Source organism: Ziziphus jujuba, chromosome 4 (assembly GCF_031755915.1).
Source record: "Ziziphus jujuba cultivar Dongzao chromosome 4, ASM3175591v1".
Taxonomy (NCBI): Eukaryota; Viridiplantae; Streptophyta; class Magnoliopsida; order Rosales; family Rhamnaceae; genus Ziziphus; species Ziziphus jujuba.
Window position 1 is genome coordinate 5,905,378 of NC_083382.1, and position 21,972 is coordinate 5,927,349.

General features: G+C 33.3%; 3 protein-coding genes across 3 annotated transcripts; 1 reads left to right on the forward strand and 2 right to left on the reverse strand.

Annotated features, from left to right (window-relative positions):
* Positions 1 to 215: 215 nt before the first annotated feature.
* On the reverse strand, positions 216 to 3,278 carry LOC132803511 (uncharacterized). Its single transcript, XM_060816704.1, has 7 exons — positions 2,957 to 3,278; positions 2,553 to 2,857; positions 2,040 to 2,297; positions 1,646 to 1,919; positions 1,222 to 1,537; positions 401 to 1,062; positions 216 to 316 (listed from the first exon to the last, which is right to left on the reverse strand). Exons 1-7 carry the CDS (start codon positions 3,276 to 3,278, stop codon positions 216 to 218), a joined length of 2,238 nt encoding a protein of 745 aa, XP_060672687.1.
* An 8,891-nt stretch (positions 3,279 to 12,169) lies between these two features.
* On the forward strand, positions 12,170 to 13,633 carry LOC107416294 (geranylgeranyl pyrophosphate synthase 7, chloroplastic). Its single transcript, XM_016024778.4, has one exon. The coding sequence runs from the start codon at positions 12,313 to 12,315 to the stop codon at positions 13,399 to 13,401; it is 1,089 nt and encodes a 362-aa protein (XP_015880264.3). The 5' UTR covers positions 12,170 to 12,312; the 3' UTR covers positions 13,402 to 13,633.
* A 777-nt stretch (positions 13,634 to 14,410) lies between these two features.
* LOC107416296 (glutathione S-transferase DHAR3, chloroplastic) lies at positions 14,411 to 18,539 on the reverse strand. Its single transcript, XM_016024781.4, has 6 exons — positions 18,207 to 18,539; positions 17,586 to 17,676; positions 17,324 to 17,467; positions 16,681 to 16,798; positions 15,060 to 15,200; positions 14,411 to 14,800 (listed from the first exon to the last, which is right to left on the reverse strand). Exons 1-6 carry the CDS (start codon positions 18,448 to 18,450, stop codon positions 14,714 to 14,716), a joined length of 825 nt encoding a protein of 274 aa, XP_015880267.3. The 5' UTR covers positions 18,451 to 18,539; the 3' UTR covers positions 14,411 to 14,713.
* Positions 18,540 to 21,972: the final 3,433 nt, after the last annotated feature.

Genomic DNA, 21,972 nt, shown 5'->3' on the forward strand with positions numbered 1-21,972 from the left:
TTTCTAATAGAAACAGAAGAAAGAAAACTCAGATTTTCTAATTTACAAAATAAAGGTATCTCCCTCCTCTTATAGGGAAAGAAACTATTTTATATCAGCTTTTTGTTAATTTTCTTTACCACGCAAGGTGTAACCCAAAAAGAAAGCCACATCAGCAAAGAAACAACAAAAGACAGCCACATAAGCAGGGAATAAAACAAATAAAACAAAAGAGCCTAAAACTCATCATGTTCGCTCCCACTGCGAGAAAGCTCGACCACGAGTGAAGAAGGAGAAGAATAAGCAAGAGCATCTGGTGGATGATAATCAAAGAGGTCTGCAACATTAAAAGTGTTAGAAATCTTTAGATGTGAAGGGAGCTCAATTTGTGGTCAACATTGCTTTAGAATTCGACAGGGACCAATCCTTTTAGCTTGAAGCTTGTTGTAGGTGCCAGCAGGGAATCGTTCTTTTCGAAGGTGGACCATAACAAGATCACCAACTTCAAAAGTTTTGTGGCAGCGATGAAGATCAATTGCAACCTTGTAGCAAGCATTGCTGGTGTTCAAATTCCATATGACTCGAGCATGAACTTCCTGAATTCTGTTTGCTAAAGTTTCAACAGCTTTGTGAGGAGGAAAGGGAGTGGAAGCAAGGTTGATAATAGAAAATGGACTAAATCCTATTGAATGATTAATCATGCTGTTATAGGCAAATTCAACTTGGGCTAAATATGAGTCCCATTGTTTTGGAGAGTCACCAGCAAGGCTACGTAGCATAGAGCCTAGGGTACGATTCACAACCTCCATTTGGCCATCTGTTTGCGGGTGATAAGCACTACTAAACTGAAGCACGGTATCGAACTTGCGCCATAAGGTTTTCCAAAAATGATTAAGGAACTTGACATCCCTATCAGAGGTAATCGATTTTTGAATACCGTGAAGTCTCACAATTTCTTGAAAGAATAAGTTGGCCACATAGGAAACATCGACATCTTTCTTGCAAAGGAGAAAATGAGCCATCTTGGAGAACCGATTAACTACAACCAAAATGGAATCAACTTTGCGCTGTAAGATAAGGAGCCTGAGGACAAAATCAAGTGAAATATCCTCCCAAATGTTGTTGAGGACAGGTAGGGGAGTGTAAAGTCTAGTATTTTGCTATTTGCCTTTGGCTATTTGGCAAGTTGCACAATGCTTGACAAATTTAGAGACATCCTGTTTGAGATTAGGCCAAAAATACCTTTCCTCAAGTAAAGAAATGGTTTTATCTCGGCCTATATGAGCAGCTAAACCACCTCCATGAAGGTCCTTAATTAGCTTAAAGTGAAGAGAAGTTCGAGGAATACATAGCTGCAACCCTTTAAAGAGGTAACCGTCGTGAATGTGAAAATCTCCGGCTGCCTCCTGCAAACGACACTTATGCCAAATATTCCTGAAGTCAGGATCATCGGGGTACTGGTCTTGTAGAGCAAAGAACCCCACAACCTCTAATTGCAACTTATTAAGTAGGTTCACCTTACAGCTGAGAGCATCTGTTACTCGGTTGTGTTTTCCCGCTTTATGGTGGAATGTATAAGGAAACTTCTAAAGAAATTGGGACCAGCGGATGTGCATCTTGTTGATATGCTTTTGTGAATTGAAATGTTGCAAAGCTTGGTGGTCACAATGCAGGACAAACTCCCATTGAACTAAGTAATGCTCCCAATGCTTTAAGGCTCTCACAATGGCGTATAGTTCTTGCTCGTAGGCAGACCACATTTGTCGTGCTAGGCACAATATCTCACTGAAAAATTCAATAATGCACTGCTCTTGCATAAGGACAACTCCAATGCCCGTGGAAGATGCATCCATTTTTACTTCGAAAACCTTATCGAAGTCGGGTAGTGCCAACACAGGAGCTTCAGTAAGGCGTTGCTTCAGAGTTTCAAAACTTTGCTGCTACACAGGTCCCCATTGAAATTTTCCTTTCTTAAGATAGTCTGTTAGTGGTCCTATGATAGAACTGAAGTTTCGAGCAAAACGTCTATAGAAAGTTGCGAGTCCATGGAAACTACAAACTTTGGTGACTGAGGAGGGTGTCCAATTGCGGATTGCAGCAACCTTGGATGGATCGGCCTTGATTCCATGCTTGCCCACAATAAATCCGAGGAAAAGAAGTTCTGAACTCACGAAAGAACATTTCTTGAGGTTTAAAAATAGATTGTTGGCCTTGAGTATCTCGAAAACCTGCTGCACATGGTGAATGTGGGCTTCGGTTGAGTGGCTATAAACAAGAATATCGTCGAAGTAGACCACCACATAGATTCCAATAAGAGGCTATAGAATTTGATTCATCAAACACATGAAAGTACTCGGTGGGTTACATAACCCGAAGGGCATGACCCGCCACTCATAAAGACCCTAGGGAGTCTTGAATGCTGTCTTCCATTCATCTCTGAGCCTTATTAGGATTTGATGGTAGCCACTACGAAGATTCAACTTAGAGAACACTTAAGCCCCACTTAATTTATCTAGCATATCTTCCAATCGGGGAATGGGGAACCGATACTTTGTAGTTATTTTATTGATAACACGGCTATCAATGCACATCCTCCATTCACCATTCTTTTTTGGGACTATAAGAGCTGGTACGACACAAGGGCGTAGGCTTTCTCGGATAAGATTCTTCTTCAGCAGGTCCTCAATCATTTGCTGTAGTATTTGGGCTTCCTTTGGTGGCATTCGGTAGTGAGGAAGATTGGGAAGTTTAGCCCCAGGTAGTAGATCAATGGCATGCTGAATGTCTCTCATGGGAGGTAGAGAATCTGGGAGTTCACTTGGATAGATGTCGAAAAATTCTTCAAGGAGTTGCTCAATTGGTTGCGAAAGTTGAAGATCTATAGTGGTGTGAATCGAAGCGATAATACTAAAACAGCACTGTGAATGTTTTGCCTAAAGTTCAAAGTGTTTTCCCGAGATTGCTAGAAGGATTGAACCTCTCTCCGAAGTTGGTTCTGGTGGTACCCCATGTGTAGGTAGAAAAGTAGGGTCATGTTGGGGTTTAGACGGAAGTAAGACAATTTTCTTCCAGTTCCATTGAAACGAATGAGTGTTTTTCCGACCATCATACATTACCGAGTTATCAAATTGCCAAGGTCGGCCCAGGAGGATGGGGCATGCATCCATATCCACAACATCGCAAATAACCCCATCAGCATAATGTTTCCTTATGTTGAAATGAACCTTGCATAATTTAGTGACCTCAGTTTCAATCCCTTTTTTAATCCAACCCACATTGTAGGGATTTAGGTGGCTCATAGTTGAAAGTTTCAAGGCTTTAACCAAGGGCTTAAGGTTTCTCGGATAAGATTCTTCTTCAGCAAGTCCTCAATCATTTGCTGTAGTATCTGGGCTTCCTTTGGTGGCATTCAGTAGTGAGGAAGATTGAGAAGTTTAGCCCCAGGTAGCAGATCAATGGCATGCTGAATCTCTCTCATAGGAGGTAGAGAATCCGGGAGTTCACTTGGACAGATGTCGGAAAATTCTTCAAGGAGTTGCTGAATTGGTTGCGAAAGTTGAAAATCTGCAGTGGTGTGAACTAAAGCGATAATACCAAAATAGCACTATGAATGTTTTGCCTGAAGTTCAAAGTGTTTTCCCAAGATTGCTAGAAGGATAGGACCTCTCTCCGAAGCTGGTTCTGGTGGTACCCCATGTGTAAGTAGAAAAGTAGGGTCATGTTAGGGTTTAGACGAAAGTAAAACAATTTTCTTCCCGTTCCATTGAAACGAATGAGTGTTCTGCCGACCATCATACATTACCGAGTTATCGAACCGCCAAGGTCGACCTAGGAGGATGTGGCATGCATCCATATCCACAACATCGCAAATAACCTCATCAGCATAATGTTTCCCTATGCTGAAATGAACCTTGCATAATTCAATGACCTTAGTTCCAATCCCCTTTTTAATCCAACCCAACTTGTAGGGATTTGGGTGGCTCATAGTTGGAAGTTTCAAGGCTTTAACCAAGGACTTTGACACAATATGCTCACTTCTCCTGCTGTCTATAATCACCTCACACACCTTCTTATTGACAGTGCATTTAGTATTGAAAATTGGATGTCGTTGAGGTTCTGTGGGGTGCTTAAGAGATATTAATAGCTTCTAGATGATTACAAATGACTGGTTCCCGTTGGTTTTCATCCACCAACTTGGTTTCATCTCCCACGGTGGCAAATTCTTCTCCCGAATCCTCTTGAGTTTCCACTATGTTAACTTGTTTACGCAATGGGCACTCATTAGACTTGTGACCTTGCTGACCACACTTAAAAGCATTTAAGTGGAAATTTTCAAGCATAAGGGTTTGAGGACTTGCTAGGTTGGTTCTGAGGCCTACCGGTTTGTTTCATAGAACTGTCAGTAGAGGTGGCCTTTGGTTGTGGAATCTGGGGTGACAGAGGCTTAGTCTTAGGTGGGTAGAATTCACGCAGAGGTTTCCATTTTACTGGTGTCTTAGCTGTGTGCCTCTCCATTTGTTTTTCAATCTTAAAGGCTAAATTGACAGCATCACTAAGATTCCAGACAGGACTAAGCTCTACCTTTCTTGAATTGGAATAACTAACCTAGCCACATATCTAGCAACTAGTTGGCCTTCAGTTTCATTCAAGTTCACCCAAGCACTCAATCTATAAAATTCTTCAGTATACTCACTAATAGAGCGGTTACCTTGGTGGCAATGGTGATATTGCTGGTAAAGTATCTGTTCAAAATCAGCTAGAAGGAATCTAGCCCGTAACATTCGGCATAACCATGACCGAGATTGGATCGGTCCTTTTCCTTATTTCCGTCGATTACTCAAGACTTGTTCCCACCAAGCTGAAGCTCCCCCATGGAATTTGAAAGCCACCAAACGAACCTGTTTATCCTCCGGTATGGACATATACTCAAAGAAAGTTTCAACAGTTTGTACCCAATCAAGAAAATCTTCAATATTCAGAGACCCATCAAATTTTGGAATATCAATTTTAATTCGGTAGTCTGAAGCTTGGTGATCTCGAGCATACCTGTTAGGCATTGTGTGATTGGCTCGACCCACGGCCATTGTTTCCAGCTCATCTTCAGAGTCCGAATCAAGTGAAAATGGCATACGGTTATGCAAATCTGGGAGTTGACGGCGTTGAGCTTGTGGAATTCGAAGGATAGGAGAGTCTTGGAGATTTGGATCTGCTGGGTGTGTCAATGGAGTGGGTGTTGGTGGCATCTGGGTCGCTATAGAATGGTCGCCGTAAGGCTCAGGGAGATGAAAACCAGTAGCTCCAGATTTCAATGCAAGACCAGAATGTATTGCTGCACAGAGTTTTGGCCTTCACTAGAATTTCGTTAAAAGCTTTCGCCGGGATTGGCCATGGAAGAGTCCAAGAGGATGACTGCTCTGATACCAATTGACGTAGGGAGTCACAGGTGGAATCACCAAGGAGCAATTCTCAAGTCTTCAACCTGTCCAGAAATTAGGTCCAGTCCAATTCCAAATTCTTTCTAACAGAAATGGAAGAAAGAAAACTCAAATTTTCTAATTTGCAAAATAAAGGTCTCTGCCTCCTCTTACAGGGAAAGAAGCTATTTTATATCAGCTTTTTGTTAATTTTCTTCACCACGCAGGGTGTAACCCAAAAAGAAAGCCACATCAGCAAAGAAACAACAAAAGATAGCCATATAAGCAGGGAATAAAACAAATAAAACAAAAGAGCCTAAAACTCATCGTTTTCAACTATTTATGTATTGTTGCAGCTGCATCATTGATGCTTCCAAGGCTGCTACTTTCACTTATTGGGTTAATTACCTTTTAACAGAACTAGCATAATAAAATCCTTGTTGTAGTTTTAATTTGTTGGTTTTTTTCTTTCCCCCCCCCCCCCCCCCCCCCCCCCAATTGTGCTGTGGTAGTCTTGCAAACCCATGCTAGCTTCTATTAAATTTGAGTGATATTAAAATAAGATTTAAATCTTGGTTGTAATGAAGATTTATTCAAGTGTTTTGATATCTGATTTGATGGTTAATTTAAGATAGATATATATTAAAATAACATAGTTTAAAATATTAAATTTTTTTATGAAATTTCTTCGAAATTTTTATTTTTTCATCACATTGAAAAGAAATTTACCTTTTAAATAGAAATAGATATAATTTTCATAATATTGGATATTTTTCTATAATTTGCATGAAAATTTCCATCATAGTATCCATTACAAAACCTTCACATTTTGGTTTAAAAATCTATAACTTTTTATGGAAATTTTCAAAATTTTCATAAATTTTCAAAGAAATTTTGGAAATATATATGATTTTTTTTGTTTAAATTTTTTTATCAAAGATTTTTATAAATATTATTGATATTTAGTAAAAAATTTTACCAAATTATTATTATTATTATTATTATTATTTAATTATTTTCCAATAATTAGGCAAATAAAAACAAAAAATTCATATTTAACAAACAATATCCAAAATTACATTAGATATGTCTACATATCATATTTTTAGAAAAAATTAGTATCACAAGTTATAAGTTTACTTACCTATTATTATTTTTTTATAATAATAAATTTAATATATATATATATATTATAAAGTAGATAAAAATTAGAACGTAAATTAAAATTAAAAGATATGAAGGAAATATATTTTCTGTAAATTAAAATTCAAAATTTTTATTTCAATGGTATTTGATATATGCAAACTTAATTTTCAAATATTCAAATCGATAGCATATTAATAATCATATATAAAATTATTAAGAAAATATATTTTTTAATAATTATTTCTTAAATTTCACATTTTAAAATAAAAATGAAGAAGATACAAACAATTCTCAATCACTCAGGAATTGTTTAGAGTATCGAAATGATATTTATAAAATATAATGTAATTATAATAATTGTTCTATATATTTTAATTAATAAATAATTTTATTAAATATGTATTTTTTTTATTTTTTATTAATAATAGCATATTTTTAACTATTAACGCTTATTACAAACCCATTGATTAAGAAAAATATAATAGTCATTTAATATTTTTGAAATTTTAATAGTCAATTCGATAATTATTTAATTAAACAGACTAAGCCAAAAGTTTCAATAAAAATTTTTTAAAAAAAAAAATAAATTTTCATTATCTTTTATCATTTTTTTCCGAGCTTTTATCAATATTAGATAATTTTCTATGTTTTCATAGATATTTTCATATTTTTAACTTTAATATTTCTATCAATATTAAAATTTTGAACCTTAACTTCTAACTCAACATCAAACCATGAAATTATAGAATTGTCTCAAAAAGCAATGAGATAATTCTCCTTTTGCAATGAAAATAGTAAATGATATGCTGTATCATTGTTATGCATCTGCTTTCTCAAGTGTTTTGATTTGGTACCAATAGAATATATATGCAATTATATATTATTCATTTTGAAATCAAATTCTAATTAATATTCACAAAAAATAAAAATTAAAAAAAAAAAGAATAAATAAGTTGTTATTATAAATGATTATTCTAACTTATCAACATGTACTGTTAATTATCTTCTTCCATTCGTATACAGGACGCGAGTAGGCAGGAACAGGAATCTCGGATCCTAATTATGCAGATCCCCATCGCCCATTCCAAGCCTGATAATACTCATTTGTATAGTTTAAAATTTTAGTTGACTAAATCATCAATTAATAAATAATAGTACAATAAAAGTGAAATTGATTTGTTGGTATGTCCTTCATCTATATTTATAAGGTTATAAGTTCAATATGACAAAAGTAGAGGGAATCATTGTAAAATGTTTAAAATATATATTATATTATTATTAATACAATGATCAATATAAATATATATATATATATATATATCAGCAATGGATGACAAAAAAATAATAATAATATTTTCAACTTTGTGATATTTCCCAGGGTGTAATTCTTGCGAGGTTGGGATTGTACAACACCCTTCGCATTTATGGTGGAGCCTCTGCTGTGGATGTAAAATAATGAAGAGTGGAGGGATTCGGCGTGTAAGGGAATGAATCTACAACTCGCATATACAAAGATGCATGGTTTAACAGGTTCTGGGCCTTATGTTCGTATTTTGACCAGTAATGGATCCAGAAAAAATGTTGAGGGGAGCATTATTATACAGGGAAAATGTCACCAATTTTCTTTCCTTTTTATTTTATTTTATTTTTTTCAATATGGTTTAAGTAATAATTTTTGTTTGAACTATTTTTAGTTCTTTGGAAAACAATGTAAATTCATAAAGTGTTTAAATTCATTTCAAAATGCTCCTCTCTAACTATCTCAAAATTCAAAATTTCAATTCAAAATTTGTATTTAAATTACATCGTTATAAATTAAAAATTAAGGTAATATAATTTTTTTTAAAATTAAAATTAGGTGACATCACAATATATTAATTAAAAATTATAAAAACAAATGCAAAAAGTTAATACAGTTTTTATTAGAATCTGATTAATCAAAGTAATAGCGAAAACTATCAAAAGACAGAATAAAAAATAATTATAATTAAAACCAAATAATTGGCAGCTTAATTTCTCTTACTTAAAAAAATAAATAAGTATTTTATTGTAGATAAAGATATACTTCTATTTCAATTGCAAATAAATTTATTGACATAAATTAAAGGAAAGTATTATTGCACGAAGAAATTGTAAAGAAATATTGAAAACAAAAGTAATTACAATTAATAAGTAAATGCTATAAGAATATAAAATTAACGATAAATATTTTAAAAAAAATTGCAGGTCAGGCTACCTGGAGGCAGGAAGCTAATATTATTGAGACTATTTCGGTATGTGGCAATGGTTGTGTTGATCGTTTTGCTTGGCGGTATATTCCAGAGGTGTGTACACTGTCAGATCAAGCCACAGGGAGGCTAGGAAATTGGGTGCGGGTGATTTTGTTGGTGGACTGAGTAATCAGGCTGTTAATAGGTGATGGCGAGTTCTATGGAAATTTAGTGTGCCAAATAGAATTAAAGCTTTCTTTTTTATGGCGTGCTTGTAACAAAGCTTTTCCATGCAGGTTTGCTTTGGTTTGATGGCATCTTAATGTTAGTAGCTACTGTTTGCAATGTTCCATTTTGAGGAGATGGTGTTGCATGTATTATGGGGTTGTTCGAAAGTTCACATCATTTGGATCGAATATCACAAGAGTTCTATGATGTCCTCAAAGGTGGGTTTTATGATTCGTTTACATCTTTATGTTGTGCACTTATTGATTTATTATATTATCATAAAAAATATAAAAAAAAAAGGGTTTGCATGGATATCGTGGAGTCTATAGAATCGAAGGAACACAGTGCTTCATGACCATATTGGTTAAATCGTGTATGGTCTTGTTATACAATGAGGTTCAGTTACATCTGGAATATAAGGACGCTATGAAATTGGATGAAGTTTATCCAATTACTTGTGCTTATAGCGGTTTGGGTCCCTTCGATTGGCGACACTTCGAAAGTTAATGTTGATGCTTCCGTTCATGCAGCTGTGGGAAGAATTGGAGTGGGTGTTGTTGTGCATAACGCAGCTGGAGATCTGATGGGAGCACTAGCAAAGCCTTTTTAAAGTTGTTTGGGATGTGTTAACTGCAGAATTAATTGTGATTAAAGAGTCTTTATCATGTTTTGTTCTCAGGTAGGTTTCCAAAGAGGGAAGAGATAGTGAGTGATTCTCTTAGTGCTGTCCATTTATTGTGGCAATGTAGTGGTTTTTAACTTGTTCTTATGTGGGTAGGGAGTCAAACTGTGACTCAGTATTGTCTTGCTAACCATCCTGCTTTATTGACTGATTATGAGTCTTGGCTTTTAACTCATCTTCAACCTGATGTTTGTAACTCTGTTTCTGTGTAATGAAGTGTCTTCATTTTTTTATTCCAATAAGAAAAAACAAATTGCAACTTTGAGGTCTGTATATATAATATAATTTTTCCTTACAAAATATCAAACTAAGTTATCATATAAACTTGATTTAATTGATAAATTATTTATATTTATATTTAAAAAATTGTGGATTCGAAACATCAAAATAAAATAAAAAAAATTTATTATAAATAATAATAAAAAAATCTAACTAAATTATTGATTATGCATATTATCCATGACAGATAACATATATAGTTTGATTTTCGTAAACAACTTTACAAGTTGTATATATAATATTATTTTTCTTTGCAAAATTTTAACCCAAGTTTTATTATTATTATTATTATTTAACAATTCTAACCCAATTATTGGTCATGGACAACTTTGCAAGTTGTATATATAATATTACTTTTCCTTTCAAAAATCCTAACCCAATTTTTTTTCGATTCCAAGTTTGAGAGTGTATCCAAAGTTCATGGGCATTCAAGAACCTATAGGGTTTGCCGGGAAGCTTATGCAATTGAGAAGATTGCTCTCTTTGATGCTTCAAAAGGCTGCTGCATTGTCTTATTGGGCTACTTACATTTTAACAAAACTAGCCGACTAAAATTCTAGTTTTGTTTTGTTTAGTCTTTAGAATTTTTTTTTTTTTTTTCTCCAAGTTTTTGTGGTGGTCATACAAACCAGGCAAAACTTCTGTTAATTTGGATAAGATTAACGTCAAATTTCAAGTGTGTAGTTTGGCGCTTTATAATAGAGATTTTGTTTAGTTGTTTTTGGATATCTGACTTGAAATTTAATTTATAAGATAGATATAAATTAAATTAGAGACTTTAAACTAATTAAGGTTACAAACTGAACTTGAAAGTCAAAACCATGAAAATAGATATTTGTCTCAAAAGGGATGGATGTGACTTTGAAGTTGATTAGAAACAAAACCAATATGGTTTATAATTATTAGTTCGCCAATAAAACTAGTTTAGTTTTTGGATTTGACTATGTAGGATTTGATATACTTAAAAAAAATTAATTTCACTTTCATGCTTCTACCTACATACGCGTGTTAATTATTACATAACCTACTTCATATTCTGTCCATTTTCAAAACTTTCATCTTCTAGCCGGTGGCTCTGAAAACCAAAAAGAGAGTTTATTATTAGAGATTAAATTTATCATGTTTTACAACCGAACTCTTTGTTAACAACGTTAAAAAGTATATTCTTCCCAACCTTAAATGGATAAAGAGGCTTTAATTGTCTTATGGTAAGTTTTTATTTATTTTTAAATTATTTGTTGTCTTTTTTAAGAAGTAGAAGAATTTTGAGGTCTGGTTCATACTTCAAAATTAAAAAGACACATAACTACGTCGGCAAAGGGCTAGAAACTACCACGTTCCTATAACAAGTAATTGACAAAACACATATAAATAAATATATACTAATTATCTGACGGAAAAACATTTTGATTCCAAAAGGCAAAAACATTGTTGCCTTGTTAGATTCCTTTTACAAACCACCAAAGTTGCTAAAGATTAAAAAAATGGGATTTATATAATATATATACATATATGTACCTTGCTATAACTGGACATATTCCAAGTTTCAGAGTATATCCCCTTTAACTAGTATACTTCACCCCACTCTGTTTAGCAAATTATATTTTTCTTTAAAAAAAAAAAAAAAAAAACAAATTGTTGTACTACAATCTTCACCAACTATAAATATTAAAGTGTTTAATACATTTTGGTAAATGGTCACATCAAATTTGGCACCATCATGTGTGTTAATTGAAACTGCTTGAAAAATCTAGATTTTCCATTGAAAGGAAACAGAGGATCTCAATTGAAAAAATCTGGACCAAACTAAAAGATAGCGAAATGTAGTTGATGTGAACCAGCAGTTTCACAGTGGATATATGGGATATTCTTGCATCACTAAAATTGTTTGGATAAAGTACAAAATCAAACGGCAAGAACAAACCATTATATATTGTTTTGTAGCTAGCTCATTGTGATCTTGTGAGGTATTAATAGATATTGGTTGGAATAGTTATGTCTAGTTTTGAGCGTTTAGTAAACCTATTTATATATATATTGTTTGGAAGAAATTCTCGATGCTAAATGTGAAAGTTGTTCAAGAAGATTTCTACATTATTAGTAAATTGCTGTCCATCTTAATAACTAAAATTAGGTAGGTAAAACATGCATATATCCCTAAGAATATATAACATATATATATATATATATATATATATGTAAAAATATAAACTAGCTAGAGTCCAAGCTATATCAAAAGGAATAACCATAAGGTATACAATTTGACTACAAAAAAGCATATTCCTATCTTGATCATCTTCATAATTTATATAAGTAGAAGCCACACAAAACCACATCAATCAGAACAAAACTTTTCGCAAAAAAACCCATTTCAATGGCCCTCTTAGGAACAATCCCTTTCTGTGACAGAAGTTCATTTTTTCTCAAAAACCCAACAATTATTCTCAAAACCCCGATAAGAACCACATTTGATTACCTCCAATTTGTCCCTTCAAGCACAAAGATCATCCACTCATCTCTAACCCAACCAGTAGTCCCCAAAGAACAAACCAACATATCACTTCAACCCCATTTGCCTATCTTCCAATTCGAGCAATATATGAAAGAGAAGGCAAAAATTGTTAATGAAGCACTAGAAGAGGCCGTCCCTCTGCAACATCCGGTGGAAGTTCATAAGGCAATGAGATATTCTCTTTTAGCCGGTGGGAAACGAATACGTCCAATTCTATGCTTAGCTTCATGTGAATTAGTAGGAGGAGATGAGTCTCTAGCTATCCCAGCTGCTTGTGCTGTGGAAATGATTCACACCATGTCACTAATTCATGATGATCTCCCATGCATGGATAACGATGATCTTCGACGTGGAAAACCAACGAACCACAAGGTTTTCGGTGAAGAAACCGCCATCCTTGCCGGTGATGCTCTTCTCTCTCTTTCATTTGAGTACATAGCAAACAAAACGACAAAAGTTTCAGCCAACCGTGTGGTTCGATCAATCGTTGAGCTTGGTTCAGCTGTCGGCTCAACAGGACTCGTGGCTGGGCAAATTTTGGACCTTTATGGGGAGGGAAAAGATGTGAGTTTGAGAGAGTTGGAACAAATCCATGTCCATAAGACTGCAAAGTTACTTGAGGCCGCTGTAGTTTGCGGGGCTATAATTGGAGGAGGGAATGAGATGGAGATTGAGAGGGTGAGGAAATATGCTCGGTGCATAGGGTTGTTGTTTCAAGTTGTGGATGATATTTTGGATGTGACAAAATCATCAGAGGAGTTGGGAAAGACGGCTGGGAAAGATTTGGTAACAGATAAAGCTACTTATCCAAAGCTCATGGGTGTTGAAGGTGCAAGAAAATTTGCAGCAACATTGCTGGATAAAGCTTTGGAGGAGATTGCTCATTTTGATACCTTAAAGGCTGCTCCTTTATATTATTTGGCTGTTTATATTGCCAATCGCCAAAACTAGTACTCTTTTTGTTAAATTTTGTTTGGTCTTACTTTAAGTATATATATATGAATATGTACTATCGCATGAATACCAGTTTTCTATTCGTTAAGTACATATATGGATAAATTGTAAAACATAACCATAAGTTTAATTACAAATATTCCGTCTATATCTATATAATGTATATTTCTGTTTGTATTTTACTATGTCATTGCAATAATGGTTATTTCGTCAAAGGTAAATGTTCTTAGCTGGGATTATTTTTTTGGTAATAACTTCTCTTTTTGTTCATTCTTTCTTTTGTTGTTGCCTTTGATATTTGGAATAATTACAGAGCCACTAGCACTGGTTTAAAAATTTGTCAATTGATCGGTTTTCTCTATCATTGAAGTGAATGGTCTAATTTCATTGTTTGAAAGGGTTATTTACACTTCCCAAAAAGCTTCACACACTCAGATTTTAGCAGCAATTTTCAGATAAGGTGTTTTAATTTAGGTTAGCGAAGAAGGCAAAGAGACGAAGCTAATGGATGAATACTTCGATTTCAAAGCTACATTGTGGCTAAAGAGAATAGGAGAAAAATGGTTGGAAGTTTTAGAAACAGTTTTATGATCCGCCGTTTATAGAATGTTTCAAGAGAAAATGGATTCAGAAAGGCCAAAAAGCTAAACGGAAACTGATGAACCATATCTAGCCTTTCAAACTTTTAAACCAAGAAGGAAAGCAAATGTATGAAATACAGAGGCTGTTATGGAGGAAATCAAAACCATGCTGCAGGCCGGGTGGCAGGCAAGCTAGCTAGACAGATGAAATTACTTCTGAATCAGTGTTCTCGTATCCCAACTGAACTGAAAAGATACATTGAGGATGGATATTAGCCATGCCCAAGACCTGGTATTAATTTGGAGGGTATGGTGAGAGAAAAACAAAAAGAGTGCAGGAGAATATGGAAGAAGAAATGAACAAGAGAGAGAGATAGAGAGAACCTAACAGATGGAAAGAGTGAGAATCAGCAGGTGAGAATGGCTTAACTCAAGCTAATCGTGTTTTTAATGATATGTATTAAAATATCTTAAACTGGGTCTTTGAGCTACTGCCCAGACTCCGTACTAGAGAGCTATACATATATAATACATCTACCTGCCAATTCTAAAGTAGTGAAACTCAATTTTTTTTAGCTTTCACGACCAATGATATAATTACACATATAGGAAAGCAAGTAAACAGTTGACAGTAGAAGGATTTGGCTTCGATTGAAGGCTACAATACATGCAAGAAAGGTAGACTGTAAATACTGGCACACGGAAACATACAGTAGCTGTGTACAATTTCAACCCAAGACTTTTGGACGCCAACCAGCTATGACATCCTCTGGGAGGGCACGTGTCTTAACAAATGAATCCTTTGAGAAAATAGCCTGCATATGAGACATTCAGAATTATTATCAAAATCGATAGCCACACACACACACACACACACAAACAGCATTATTATCAAAATCGAAAGCTACACACACACACACAAATAAAAGAAGGGAAGGGGAAAGATACAAACTGGTGCATATTTCCTTGTTACAAAGTTGAGAGAATTTAGTAAAATAACTTGTTCATAAAATGTGAAATTTGTCGAGGACATTTGAATTGTAGGAGATTTAAGGTTTGGCTCATTGGAAATACCTTTGTATATGACTTTACGTATGGAAGGGAATCAGGAATTGTCCAATTTTTATAATGCCCCAGAGCAATTTCTAGATGATACAGCTTGGGTCCAAGCGACAAGTCTACAGCAGAAACCTCTTTCCCATTCACAAAAGGACCCTACAAGAAAACAAAAATGAAATGCCAAATAATTCACTTATCAATCATCTTTGGCTAATATAAGCATGTCTGCACCAGAAAAATATCAAATTCACAAGAGGAATGCATAAAGTCTTCAGTCAACAGCAAATGTTACATGGTAGTCTAAACGTAAATGACTGTTAAATATACCTACTTTATCCAGCAGTAAAAGAAGTAGGATACAGATATGTTGACAATCTCTTTGGTAATTCACCAAAAGGCAGATTTCTTTAACATTTGAAAACAGTAGAATTTATACTCAACATGCAACCTTCAAAAGTAAAACCATGCTTTCTGCTTTACATGCAACTTTGAACAATTGCATGTGCTCTGCAGCATTTTCACTTTATCATGTTCCAAAATGTGCCCCTTTTTTTTTTTTTTTTTTTTTTTTTTTCCAATCGAGGAGACAACTCATAAATTAAAGAGTTCATAGGGATTTTGCATGATGGAATTGAATTGGTGGAGTTAATGCGAACTGATAACCACCCTATGGAATGCCCCTTCCCATAAATATTCCTTAGGAAAGGTACAATTAAGTGTCCCCTATAACACTAGGCATCCAAGTATACAGTACTGCCCTGACAGCACAAGGTTTAAAGTGTCCCCTATAACACTTGGCATCCAAGTATACAGTACTGCCCTAACAGCACAAGGTCATCTCAAAGAATGTATGGATGACTGTCACCACCCATTCTCGATGGGGGTACATTGCTTCAGGAAACCTCAAAACATCCTAATCGCCCAGGTTTAAAGTGGCAGATCTCTATTTGCTTCTTCACACCTACGGGGCAAGGCCTTAGAAATTGCATAATTAGTATATTTCAACAAGTTGTCAAACAGTTTACATAGTATTCAAACAGTTTGGTCATTTATTTTATAATATCCTCCCTTTCCCTTCCCCATTGTATTTGTGTGCTAGTACCTAATCAGCACTTTGTTAAAAAACTGTTTCTAGTATTAGACGATATAAAGCAGGTAGCTTGCTTCTTGGATAATTGGCTTACCACAAGAAGTGAATAAGCGTTAACTTTTGGCTATTGAATTCCACAACCTTCTCTAAGTGACTCAAGTCGCACTCCATGCTTTCATTTCAAGAATTCAGCATATTGTCAAAAACAAAATAAAATGTAATGAAAACATTGACACTTTGGGAAATTTACCTCCTCTAAAATTTAGATTTTAAGATACAATGTGCCAACAATTAAAAAAGGAAGAAGCATATTGAAATAGTTAAAGAGCTTTTAAATTCATGTTTGAAAATCATTGTAGTTGTGTCTTAGACGTCACAGAGTTTTCAAGAAAACATTTTCTTTTTTTTCTGATTCAATGAAGTAATGAGCAAACAATTCCAATTACTGGGAAGTACATTTATAAAAAGAAGGTAAAAGGTTATGGATACATCTCTTTATGAAGAACTCTATTCGCTTAGGGGCAAAGAAAAGGACAGGTGACTCACATTTTCTTTGAGATAATCATTGAAAGAACTTAGCTCGTTCAGTAATGCTTGCTCAGTTCCATCATTGGGATCTTTGCTTTTGAGAAATCCAATAAATGTGGAGAATATCTTTGACCCACTATCATAAAAAGGAATAAATATTAAATAAGCAACAAAACAAATAAGAAAATTATTGCTGTGGATAATTATTCAAGGGTAATTTTAAATAGTCTAGACATACAATAAAATATGTAACTTAGAATTACAATAGTTTTATTCAAAAGACATGGACTGAAGTTACAATCTTCTGCACAACTGATGGACCAAAGTTGAAATATGCCATGCAGACACGGAAATACATAAGAATAAATAAATATAATGCAATGCCAAAACATTTTTCTCCCTGTATAAGATGGCAATTTCCAAAGTTTTTAGCACCTAAAGTCATAGCATCTTATTATCCTTAAACACCAACTCAAATATTCAAATTACATCTGCACTGATTGAAGTACATTAGATATGCACCTCTTGTTGCTTTAACATGTTCATCAATTTAGCATTAGTTGGTGTACACAAGATACTCAATGACGGCTTGTAACACAGAAATTTAAGTTAAAACACATAACTCGAGTCTCTAGCATATAATGCTGATCATGAAACATACACTGAAGCCTTCTCAGGTGGGGTTCGCAAAGGTGGATCTGGGTATTTTTCTTCCAATGATTGAGCAATAACATCGGAGTCTGGAACCCATTTCTCATCAAGTTTTACAACAGGAACTTTACCTTCTGCATTGATTTTTAAGAACCTGGACACATAACAAACAATTACACATAGAAGATTAGAAAATTTAAAAAGGAAAAAAACAGATAAACAGAACAGAAGTGCATCTTGGTACATATACAGCCAAATTGAATGATATTCACCATTCAGGCTTGTTTCCCAAATCTACCAACTTTAGGTCATAAGGGAGATGCTTTTCCTCAAGTGTCAGCAACACCCTTTGGCAAAAGGGACCTAAAAACATAATTACAATAAAATATTAATGTTGTAACATTATATCTCAAGCTCAAACACATGAGACAATTTTTTTCCCTTCAAGGGGCTTGGAGGCATTATAAGCATTTAATTTTTCTATATCTCCAAGAATCAAAACTACTTGGTATTCTTCCTTCTCACTTATCTAGTTCCTACACTTGCTTCATTTAGCCTTTGCTCCCCCATTCCAAGTTTCACAAACTCTTTTATGTGGTTATTACACTTCCAATTTCATCATCTTCTATTTAAAGTTGTCTTTCTTTTCTAGTGAACATGTTAATCCACTAAATTTCACTCTGTTTTTTTTTTTTTTTTTCACTTTCCCCTTTTTTTAAGCCCATAATTTCAGTACCCATTCCTATGGTTAGCAAACCGTTTCCATTTCTCTTCCTCCAATGCAAAAATATAAAGTTCAGAATTTCCCAAGAATCAAACATCAAAAAAGATTTTTTTTTTTTTTCTCAGTAACAGAACATGCTTAAAAAGAAACAAATAGAAAATGCTCTTACAGTCGCCGAGCTTATCGGGGACGGTGATGGAAGCTTTGACGATAGCTTCAATAGGCTTAGGAGGAGCAAACGAAGACGAAGACATTGCCAGGATGAGGGCTCTTCTGGTTCTGAAACGCTTAAGATGGCTATGACAGCCGCCGAAAACGACGACGTTTGTTGGTGGTCGTAGGTTGGGGACAAGGTGGTATTTGATGGTGGAGGAGAGCGCCGAAGCAGTTGGATGGATTCTTGCGGTTGACATTTTCGGAATTTTTTTTTTTTTTTTTTTTTTTAATTTGTAGAAGAAGAAGAAGAAGATGAGGCTTCTCTTTGCTTCTGTGTGTTTCTCCTGAGCTTTTTACCGTACACTAGATGAATATGTACCTTTCTTTCCGCTGTAACATCTCGACACGTGGCTCATTTCTTTTCCTCTTTTTTTTTTTTTATTGAATTCTTTTTATAGGATCCACGCTATAAAAATGTTTAGTGTATAAAATGTTTATGTTCTTGTTGCCGTGCTGGCTTGTTATTTAACTAATCCTATAAAAACATTTTTTTTTAATGAATAAAAAAAAATATACCCTTATAAAAAATCCAATATAAATCAAATCTAAAAATGGAATCTATATTTGTTAATATGTTTAACATAGATTTTTTAGATTTTTTGAATAGATTTATATAATTAATATATGTTTAATAGATATATTCTGTATTTTATATAATATATAAATAGAAAAAAGAAATAGAAAAAAAAAATAGAAATAATGAAAAAAAAAAAAGAAAAAATGATATTTTTTATTAATAATAAATAAAAAATAATAATAAATAAAAAACCTCTTTGATTAGATATGAGATCATAACTATGTAGTATTATGATATTGAACCATCTTGAATTATTTGAGATAATAATAAAATTTATTAAAATTTGAACATCAAATCTCGAATCCACATATGTAAAAACTGAATAATTTTTTTTAGTTTAAGCTACCATAAATATGGTAAAACACTTATTTTATTGTATCTATCAAAAGTTAGCTTTAAAAATAGTTCAAGCAATCTTGTATTTAAAAAATAATAATTGTATATAATATATTTTGCAATTTTAACAATTAAAAATTAAAATATCTTGGTGTAAAATGTTTAGGAATGATACTACACCATTTATAAATTTTAGAGGTGTTAGTAAATTAAAAGATAAAATGCAAAAATGTTAAAACCAAATGAAAGCTGAAACATTGCTGACAAGTACAATTTTTTCTTTTCAGTTTTTACAGATTAAAAATTTATTTTTTTGGGGCGGATTTGGTTTAACTTTTCCAGCCCAGTTATAATGGCCCAGCCTAGATACTAAATGAGTCCAAACAAAGCCCAGAACTAATAGAATCTAAACAGTTTTTGTAAATCGTTCACAACTCCAGTCTCCACCACAAGTCTGTCTCCATGAGAACCCATTCTGTGATGTACACTTTATTCATTAGTGTTCTAGTATGATGACAAAAAAGAGACCTTAGACGTCTTCATAGAAGAACCAAAAAAACAAAAAAAGGACATCCATTTTATTATATAAAAAATTGCATACTAACAAAGTATCTCATCTCGATCCCACAGATTGCCATATTATGCATTTTAACCATTATTAAAACCTTTTTCAAAATCACAAATTCAAGGATGATGAATTAGAAATTGTGACAAAAAGTTACAAACTGTATTAAAGTTTTACAATAGCTTTTTTTTTTTCTTTTTTTTTTTTTTGATAAAGTTTTACAATAGTTGAATCTATTATTTATTAGCATAAAGTTTTGAAATAACTAATAGCTTAATATGGTTTAAAAATGCTTTTTATTCGGCCTTGTGAAATTTTTTTGGGGATAAATTTGGTTTGTGAAAAATTTACTTTTATTTTTATTTTTTATTAATCATTAAGCTGTATTGAACCTAGATTCTCTCACTATTGGAGAGGTGGCTATTGCCACTAAGCTTTGATTAGCTTGCATATCTTACATTATATAGCAATTATTAATTTTCTATATCAATATTCTATCTTTCATATTGATTATTTGACTTAGATTGCTAAAATTTCCTAAAAGGGTTTTCTAATTAATACTATTAAATATACGTGTTCATATTGTCAAAATCCATAGACAGTATATGACCTCTCAGTGCAAGTTTGCCAGATTTGGTCCACCAATAATGAATACCAAATCGAAAATTCTACCCTAAACAAATCATAGTGGGAAATTGGCTAAAGGATGGGCTATCAATATGTATTACCAAAAAGATTGGCTACCAATAAGTTTGACAGAAAACTTTGGACGATTAATTAATATTGACAACTGGCCATTTCATTTTATTAACAGTTAAAACACCCCCATTGTCTGCCAATCCAAAAAAGGTTTCCATAAAAAAATCACTTTCTCAATCTGAAAACCTACATATTCATTTCTATTTTCTCCCATTTAAAAAATAATTGATCTAGACGGTGTACATATTTTATGGTAGTGATGAAAGTGCATTATATATTTTCCAACTGAGAGCATTAGAGGATGTAGTAATCTTTAATTGAATAATTTCATCAATGTTCTCATTCAAAAACTTCACATAGTTATTATCACATAACAATAGCTCATCATAATAATTATTATTTAAAAAAAAAAAAAAAAAAAGAAGCTCAAGCTGTCATACCAATTATTGACTTGGAGGACATATCTAAATCCCCAATTTAAATTTGTTTTTTCAAATTTCAAAATGTAGGATTCAAATTCAAAACTTTTTAGCTCAAAAAAGTAATTAGTTTTATTATTTAGCTGTAAAAGGGTTTATTTTGTAAGCATGATTGACATAAAAATTTTCACAAGCACATCTACGTAGTCCAGATAAAATATCCATACCTATGTAGATTCCATATGTTTATGAATATTAATCTCAATAGAACAAGCCTGTTCAATAATTTATCCATAAAAAGACTTTATTAAACATTAGTTACGAAGCGTATAATAATTAAAACTTCCAATAAAACATTGAATCATGAATTCATGTTCCAAAAATACCATGAGTGTTTATGGTATTACAATAAGCAACAGTTGTTATTGAAGAGGATGTTTGTAGGAAATTTTCCTTCAAATTATTAATTTCAATTTATTTTCATTTATAAGTGAAAAAATAAAGGTATCAATTTACTAATAACCTATAATTTGCAAAAATAAATACATAAATAACTACTTAAACGGTATTATTGATCCAACAACTCTGATATATTTATATCATCTTTTTTTTTTTTTTCCTTCTGAAATTATTTTATTATTGTTTCTTTTTTATTTTTTATTAAAATAAAAATCCTGAAAACTCCAAAACCCGTAACTGCCAAAGTACAGAGAAACACTTTGCTAACATGCAAAACTCTTAAAAAAAAAAAAGAAAAAAAAAATATATCTTTTCCCTTTTCACAACCTTTGCTCCATCTCCAACTTGGCCGTATACGGAGATAATTATAACGTGTGAATGTCCACAACAATCATGAAAATTGTGCCCAATTTTATAGCCGCACGATGGATGATCAATTGTGGATGACATCATAACTTGATGGTCAAACAGGGTGGCCAGGCTAAACGACATTGTTTCGAAGGTAAGTAAATCTACGTGGGACCCATTGTAAGTATTAAGTAATAAGGGGGCGTTTGGTGAGGGAATCAGGACGAGATTATAGTAATATAATATTATAAAATAATTCCGATTAGGATGAGCCAACTCCAAAAAGTTGCTTCCTATGGGCTATGGTGGGTCCCAC